Source organism: Corylus avellana, chromosome 2 (genome assembly GCF_965113065.1).
Source record: "Corylus avellana chromosome 2, dhCorAvel1.hap1.2, whole genome shotgun sequence".
In the NCBI taxonomy this organism is placed as follows: Eukaryota; Viridiplantae; Streptophyta; class Magnoliopsida; order Fagales; family Betulaceae; genus Corylus; species Corylus avellana.
In genome coordinates, this window is record NC_142491.1 from 3,458,776 (window position 1) to 3,467,964 (window position 9,189).

General features: G+C 36.8%; 1 protein-coding gene across 1 annotated transcript; it reads left to right on the forward strand.

Annotated features, from left to right (window-relative positions):
- The first annotated feature begins 7,520 nt into the window (after nucleotides 1-7,520).
- On the forward strand, nucleotides 7,521-8,952 carry LOC132167238 (sulfate/thiosulfate import ATP-binding protein, putative (DUF506)). Its single transcript, XM_059578147.2, has one exon. It carries the CDS (start codon nucleotides 7,674-7,676, stop codon nucleotides 8,553-8,555), a length of 882 nt encoding a protein of 293 aa, XP_059434130.2. The 5' UTR covers nucleotides 7,521-7,673; the 3' UTR covers nucleotides 8,556-8,952.
- The last annotated feature ends 237 nt before the right edge of the window (nucleotides 8,953-9,189 follow it).

Genomic DNA, 9,189 nt, shown 5'->3' on the forward strand with positions numbered 1-9,189 from the left:
TAAAATGACAATTTTATTCATCTAAAAAACACTAACTCGACACTATCAATTTCATTTGAAAATTGAGAGAATCCTATTTCGGCTCGTTTGGCAATGGACCTGTCAAAGTCCATTTATTTTTTTTCAACTCTCAAACATTTTTACTTTTTATATCACATCAATAATTTATTATTATTATTATTCAAATAAAAAATTTACTATAAAACAAAAAATTTTCAATTTTTTCATACAAAAATTCAAAACTTCTATCTACATCAATTGCTTTCAAGCCAAAAATCATCTACCAAGTTCTTTCCCAAACAAGAGTAAGGGCCTGTTATCTGCCCTAAAAAGATCCCACTTTTTTTCGGAGCTCTCCCCTCTCTCCTCTTACTGAGGAAAAACTTTCCTTTTCGGTAGCCCATGGGGGAGGGAACTACGGTTCCCTCCTTCCCTTCCTTTTTCCTTTTCTCTCCCCTGTCTATCTCAGATACTTTTTGCACCTCTTTGGAGGCTATATCCGCCTCTTCGGAGGACTTACCCATCAGCCTATTCAGCTGCTCAGTTTCAGCCTCCAACCGTCGTCCTCGGCCCCGGATCCGCTTCCTTTCTGAAGATTTTGGATCTGATTTTTTTTAAATTAGATCTAGCATTTTCAGGAAGCCACATCCTCAGACACACCCCCTCCTCCATGATCCTTGGACCCTTTGCTTCCTGCCAGCGTCGACTGCGTCATTGTCTGGCCATTACACGACGGTACGTGGTCCCCACGCGCCTGAGAGTTGGTCTTACTCGCGGGAGCGTGAACGCCACGAGCCGTCGTGCAGCGTCTTCCTCCGCCCATCCTCTCGGCTGTCGGCTGCTTCAGTCTCTGATGTTGCTGTTTTGTCTTTGCCTTTTCCTGCTTTATGTATTTTTCTGTCTATATTTATTTTTTTCTGTTATAGTGTGGCCGTCTGTTGGTGCCCCTTTTTTGGCCTTTTGCATCGCAGGTTCTGTTCTGCTTGCAAAGATTTCTTTGGATTTCTTTGTTTTGCTTTTATTAGCAGCCCTTTGTGGCTGCATTGGTACTTTTATAGGGCCGGGTCATTGTTTGACCCATTCCCTCTTGTTACCTTGCTTGGTTTTCAATTCTTGTTTCTGCTTTGCTATTAGGTTTGGTTTGGGCTGTTGTTTGGGTTGGCCACCCACCTTGTAATTCCCCGTTCCCTTTTCCCTTATTTGCTTATTTGCTTATAAAAAATAAAAAATAAAAAAAAGTAAGGGCCTGTTTGGTATTGCATTTAAGAGCTTCAAAATTGCATTTAACACAATAAAAGCTAGTTTGAAAAAAAAAAAAAAAAAAAAAAACACTCGTTTGGTAAAAAAAAAATTGAAAGCGCTTTTGAAGGTCAAAAAACCTAAAAAAATGCCAAAATTCACATTTGGCAAAAGCTTAAAAATGAAGCTTTTGCCAAATAACCTTTTTTTTTATTATTTAAAAACTATTTTTCTCAACCGCAATCTTAAACAGACCCTAAGGATAAAATTTTTTTTATTTAGGCAACTGGGTCTATCAATGTCATGGATAGGTTTATGGGACCAAATTCCCTCCGATTGAAAAAAATTTAGAGGAACTGGATAGTTAATACACGAGGGTAAAATAGTGATTTCACTTTTTATTTGGACCAGTTTTCAACTGGGGAGGATCCTAGTTCTGTTTTATGAGTAATGCTATTATTTACACCCATTTCATACGGATTGACGTAATATATTTTAAGTGAATTATTTTATTTTTTTTGTAGTTAATATACATGAGAAACCAATTAAAACATACTATGTTAGCCAATGTAAAATGAGTACATTGTTTAAAAAAAAAAAAAAAAATGAGTACATTGGTTTGAAGGGTAGAATTTCTCTACTTTTATATAATTTCCTACATAACAATGCATAAATGGTGAGAAAGACGAAAAAAAAAAAAACAAAACAAAAAAAACAAAAAAAACTATGCCACAGTGCAATATGTATAAATATTCTTTTCCAAGCGTAATATGGGCATTGGTCCGAGCTAACTTAGCTCTTTGAAAGCTAACAAAACTCATTTAATATTTGATTAAAAAAAATTTAAAAAGCTTGCTTAATCCCCGATCAATTAAACATATTATTTGGAACACTCTGCCTATGGAAGCTTTTCAAAGTGAAGATAGATGAGATGATCTCCAACGATAGGTTTCACACTCATTTATCACACTTGCTGATGTAGCATGTTTTAAGTGACTTTACATATTAGTTAAAAGCCACATAAAAGACGACAAATTAACTAAAACTATTGCAGTAAAAAATGTTTTTGTCAAAGCCTTGGGCTAGTGGCGGAAGGAGGGATCGAGAGAGGGCAAACAACCCCTTATTTACCCACAAGTCTAATTTTCTTTGTCTTTCCCACATTTTCTCAACAACCAAGTTGAGCTAGAGCTTAGAAGAGCTAATTCTAACCCCAGTCCACTAATGTTATCCAAAACCCATTTTGATCTTACATCTTCAATCGGCTGGGAACTACGCCTCACGAAGCGGAGGTCATTAGTTCGAATTTTCCTCCCCCATTTATCTCCCTTGTGCGAACATGTAAAAAATAATAATAATAAAAATAAATAAACAAATACACAATAAAATGACCATAACCATTTGAAAGTATTGTGAAATTGTCGGAAATTAAAAATCAAAGTTGCTCAGCAATCACATATATCACTTCAAAAACTCCAAGAAATCAAAAGAGAAATGATCTGGGTATGAGCAAGAAAGAAAGCCAATGACCCTGGTCGTCTCATTAATTTGACCCCATAAACCCTTCAAACTCTTGGTTGAGAAAAATTTTCCAGAGAAAGTGATGGATAAAGTTTTCAGGAAAGTAAGACAATACTCAATAGTATAAATAAGAAATATATAATGTCATTCTATAACTCTTATCTATTGTGCTGATGGAAGTGAAAGTTATGAGGAATGGAGGTGTGTAGTGTAGTGTATGTTTAGAGCATCTCTAGTAACAAGAGCTATGTTAGCCGCTTAAAAAACCCTCTTTTCTATTTTGCATACTCATTTTTTAATACAAATTCTAGTAGATTATCAACTTCATTATCTACTTTCTTTTTCTCTCTCTTGTTGGGTTATTTGAAATCACGTAGAATGATTATTTCAATTGGAAAAAGAATAGTTATTACTAGGAATGAAGGATCATGATGAAGTGAAATAATTATTCTTATTTTAATTTTTGCCATGTCAGCAACTTGACCTCCAAGTTTTTGCCACGTCAGCATGTTGACAGTGTACATTCGCTGTGCACCTTGTTCAATCGAGCTCCTCGTGGCAGCTTAACCTTTACGTCTTCTTGGTTCGTTTCCGACCCCTTAACAAACTCTAATTTTGTATTTTGAAGGCATCTAAATAATTCATAAATAATCATTTTTGATATTTTACTTCATGCATTTTGAAAGTATTTTCCTATTATTTCATGCGTTTGAAATTTTTGGGTGTTACAATTCGAACGATCTACGCAGAAATTCACCCTAAGGGTCTAAAATTCCCACTTTCACCAATTTTGGGACTTAAGCCTAATCCAACTCTACCATGAAACATAGATACAAAATAGGGCATCCTTTATCCTAATTTATTATTGGGTTATTACACTCACCTCTTTGCTGCCATTGGGCTAGACAATTTACTAATTCTCTTTGCCAAGTGTAATACCCCAATAAAACACAAGTTTTTAAAAGGTAATATTACTAATCTATTACAAAGCGACTAATATTTTCTTAACGCAAGATTTCATAACCCAAGGCCCAAATCCCTTGTGAGTAGCCCAACTCCTTGAGCCTTTTAAGCCAAAACCCAAAACACCCATTCTCTGATTGAACGTATGTTCGGGAGACCACCTAAACGTACTCCCTTAACCTAAGTGTGAGTGTACGCTAGAGGGACCACCATGAGTGTACATTGACCAATCTTTGAGCTAGTGGCTAATGTTTAAACGTACATTTGAGCCATTTTATCCATTGGGTAATAATACGCGAACATTCGCCCAATAGTACCCGAACGTTTGCTGACACGCCCCAAGCCCCTATATAAACCCTTGCCTTCATCCCTCAGCCTCTCCTCACACCAATAAACATTAACCCTAGAGTAAGGAGTGATTTTGGAGAAGGAGGAAGCCTTGGTGGAGTTTTGCCATCATCAAGGTAGTTTCTTGTTCATTCCCTTATCCTTCATCTTGTTACTGCTTTCTTAGTATTACAAGTTTTAAAGATGCTTTGGCAAATTCTTGCACTCATTTTCTTACAAAACCAAGAATAATTTTGAAAAGTTTTAAATCTGCCTTTGATTTCTTTAAAGTTTGCTCTTAGCATGTTTTGTACTTTACATGTGTCCATTAGGAGCCTAGGATGAGATTTACCACACCCTAGAAGCATAAGACCATGTTTGGGCCTGTGGCTAAGAATTCCCACTCTCTGGCCGAACGTATGCCCATGGCACCGAGTGTTCGCCCTGGGAGTAGGAAGTACGCCCAGTGACCCAAATATGTGAGCTTAGGGTTTCCGCGACCCATTTATGTTAGGTAAAACTTATTGTGTCACTCGGAGAGTTCTCTAGTACTGCATATAACGATGTATAACATTTTGTTATAATAGGGATTTGTGATGTCGGAGGATTCAAGTGAGCGCACGATATAAGTAAACATTTACGACCACTTTCCTTAAAAACGTACGACATGTCAGTTGACTGAGCACGATTATGATATGAGCATGCCTATGTTTAACCCTAATCCTTTTTAATTTAGTTAATCTTCTATTTTATTTCTTTATTTTAATTCAATTAGTGACAAATTTTTTTAAACCGTTAATTAAATAGGAAAATACATTCTAAGGAATAATTAATTAATTAATTAGGAATAATTTATTAAATAGGAATAATTTACTAATCTTCGTGGGAATGATCTTATATTTGCCTACTATACTATCATTTTGATTTTATGCACTTGCGAGTAAAACATAGCGATTATTTGCCTATTAATTTAGGTGAGTAATTGTCACAACATAGACTTCTTAGATTTATTTCACCTTCCTATGCATTAACTCTGATGATGTTTAGAGGGGCGGTTCCTCATTTAGCTACCAGTTAGCTAAACTAGGGTAATTGCCAGTAACTCTACCAGACTGGTCAAGGCCAAATTTGGGAGCGTTACACTAAGCTTTATAACAAAATTCTCAAAACATTTTAAATGTTATGAGTGTAGTTTCAACTACAAAAATACTTCTTTAGAAGTTGAGAAATGAAGAGGCGGTTCTTGATATGAATGCTTGTTACACTGCTTGAGGTAAACCTCGTTGCCAAAATGAAGAATCTTCAATGACAATGGAGCATCATTTTAGAATTGATGTATTTACTGTTGCAACAGACTTTCAATTACAAGAATTGAATAATAGATTTAGTGAGCATACAATATAATTTCTTATTCTAAGTGCTTCTTTAAGCCCTAAAGATGCATACAAATCATTTGAAATTGATGATATACGCAACTTAATTGAGAAGTTTTATTCTCGAGTTTCACTAAGCAAGAAAAAATGAATTTGAGATTTCAATTGAATCATTATTAACTTCATGTGCCAAAAGATTCAGATTTTCAGAATATGTCAACTTTATTTGAGTTATGTAGATGATTAGCAAATTTGGAAAAGTCAAAGATCTATAATTTGATTGACTAATTCGTCTAGTATTGACTCTCTCTGTTTCTACTGCTATTATTGAGTGAGCTTTTTTTGCAATGAAATTTGTAAAATTTAGATTACGTAGTAGAATGGAATATGAGTTTCTTACAAATCATTTGATAGTTTATATTTGAGAAAAAAAAAATTTGCTAAGGATTTTACTACAAAGATGATAATTGATGAATTTTATTCCATGACGTTGAGCATAATTCGAAGGAGATACAAAGTTCTTTTTTTAAAAAAAATTGTTGCTAATGTCTATAGCAAACTGTAACACTTTTGTATTTGAATGAAAGTTTTTTTTTAAGAATGATTTTATAGACATTTATCCTTCGTAAATAGAGAGATTATATATACATGTTCGGACCATACACCAACAAATTCTTGGTTCCACCAATGACAAATTACAGAAAAATTTAAAATATTAAAATATTAAGAACATGTAACACATAAAGTGATAGTTAGATAAGAATAAATATCGTTTTTCTCCTATTACCTACGTGGGAGCTAGAATTCCTATCCGTAATCAAAGTACATGATGATTAGATGATACGATAATGTTAAAGATAATCTTATTAATACATAATAGTAATCTAACCCTTGACAACCACCAAGAGGCAACCCTTATCTCTTGCAAATTGCAATATAATCCCTCTCCCCTCTCCCAAGCCCCAACCTTTTAACCACGTGCCAGTGACGTGTTCTGCCCACGGCAACCCGAATAAATCGAGTCCTGCTATGCGGCTGCCTCTACCGTCGGACATATATTAAAAAAAAAAAAAATATTGTCTTTTTTTTTAGTTAAATTTCTATAAGTTAATATTTAATTTTTAATGCCTTAAAAAAATTTCTTTGGGATTCAAAACTAAAATTTAGGGGTGTAAGGTTAACTCTTTAAGGATTGTATCACCCAAAAGAGATTCGATCATCTTAAATTTAGTGTTAATGCTTCAAATTTGATGTTAATACCTCAAATTTAGTATTAATACCTCAAATTTGAATTTTTCTTTAATATCTCTCTCCTTCAATTTTTTTTTTTTTTTTTTTAATGCTTCAAATTTGATGTTAATACCTCAAATTTAGTACTAATACCTCAAATTTAAATTTTTCTTTAATATCTCTCTCCTTCAATTTTTTTTTTTTTTTTTTTTTTAAAAAAAGTAAAATATCTAACGTTATTTAAAAATAAAAAATAAAAAAATTTTGGCCACGTCAAACTTTGGTAGACGCTGAGATGACCCCAGCTGCTGAGACTCTTTACTCGAATAAATCTCCCCAGGTGCAATAGTGAAATGCTTCAATGCATTCTGTGGACCATCTCCCCACCATCTTCTCTCTTTAAATTTTTTTTTAATTTTTTTTAGAATCAAAAAGTTGAAGGGAGAAGATGGTGGGGAGATGGTCCACAGAATGCATTGAAGAATCCCTCGGTGCAATATATCCCCTCTCGAGGAATGCTACAATGCATTCTCCCCACCATCTACTCACCATCTCTTCACTTGAATTTTGATTTTTTCAAAAAAATAAAAAAATAAAACAAAAAAGTGAAGAGAGAAGAGATGGTGGGGAGATGGTGGGGAGAATGCAAAAAAGCATTTCCCATCCCCTCTCCCCTCTCTCCCAAGTCCCAACCTTTTGACCACGTGCCAGTCACGTGTTCCGCCCACGGCATCCCGAATAAATCCCCCCAGGTGCTGTCGGATATGCTGCCACCTGTACAGTCCGACTCGGATACTTCTCCGCATATCCTCTCCCCACGAGTCAAATTATTAAATCCCCTGCAAGTCCCCAGTACTCAACGCACTTTCTCCGAATATTCTCACGTAAAATTCTCTGTTTTTCAAAAAACTCAAAACCCTTTTATTTATTTATATAAAGGCCTTATCCTTCAATATTCCATTAATATTCCTGATAAACATGCAAATCTGTTAAAGCTTCAAAGCTCTTGATCGAACGACAATGATGGCGGCGTTTGGTAGGACTAAGCGAGTTACTGACCCGCTAAACGACAAGGTCAGAGCTCGACTCGTTGGTAAAGATCAAACCCAACTCAGTTATGTCAGCAGCGGGAGCGAGCACTCGCACGACGACTCACCTTGCCTCTCCGAGCTCGTCCACGGTTTTCTGGAGAACGATTGCTTGACAGACTGCCACGCAGACAATATTGACTCGAAGCGGGTCGACTCAGTGGCCGAACTTGCCGGAGAGGTGGAAGATATTCTTAGATCGACGGCCGGAGTCAATGCGGTGGACTCGTACCGGAAAATGCTCGTGGGTCACGTTTCGGAGGCGGCGGAGAGGTTCTCGTGCCTGCTGAGATCGAACCGAAACGTTTTCCGGCGAAGCGTGATGGCGTATCTGCGAGAGGTGGGCCACAATGCCGCGATCTGCAAGACCAGGTGGGACTCCTCCGGGGGGCTCACTGCCGGGAACTACGAGTTCATTGACGTGGTACAACCAGGGTCCTCCACGTGGCACCCCACCCGGTACATCGTGGAGCTCGACTTCGCGGCCCAGTTCGAGATCGCTCGGCCGACGGAGCAATACACGACGCTTCTCCGCTCTCTGCCTAGGGCCTTCGTCGGCCGTAGCGAGGAGCTGAAGAAGGTGGTTAAGGTTATGTGCAACGTGGCGAAGCGATCGCTGAGGAGCAGGGAGCTCTCCGTGCCTCCGTGGAGGAAGAACCGGTACATGCAAAACAAGTGGTTCGGACCGTACCGCCGGACCACGAATCTGGTCCCGGAAAATGTGGACGGTGCAAAATGCAAGTTCGTCGGGTTCGACGACGCCGTTTCCGTAGTCAATGTCAGCCACCGTGGCTTCTTCGTCCGCACCAGATGACGATCGAGCAGCACGTCATAAATAAATCTCCGAATAATTCCAACGAAAATAGAATTTCTTTTTTTGTTTTTTTTTTTTCGAAAGGACTATTTTGTAAATAGGTCAAGTCGTAGTCGTAAATGATAGTGCGACAGGATAAGTGATCATAGTGATGAGGATGACTTGGAGAGGTTCAATGTTGTTTAGTGTTGATGTGGACGTGTGATGCGAAAAATAGAGTAGAGTTGGATGAGAGCTCGCGTGGGGTGATACTAATAATGAAAAAGTGAAAAGAGGATAAATAAAGAGAAAGGAGACGAGGGAGAGAGTGGTCCCACAGGTTTTAGCGTTTGGGTAAAATTTCAAATACAATCGGGTGCATCAGAATCAGACTTATCCTAATATATATACTTAAATAAATGGAAAATCCTTTGCTTTTTATCTTATTTGAATTTATTCTTTTAAGTTTTTAATTTCAATAATATAATCTTTAGGATTTGAATTAATGGTTTGTATTTGTAATATGTCGTGTTTCTCAATTAATATTCTAGTGTTCGTATCAGCACCATTTATCAATGACATATCATTAAGTGCAATTCACATCAATATTTTTTACGCTTTTTTTTTTTTTTTTTTCATTTCATCTTACAAATTA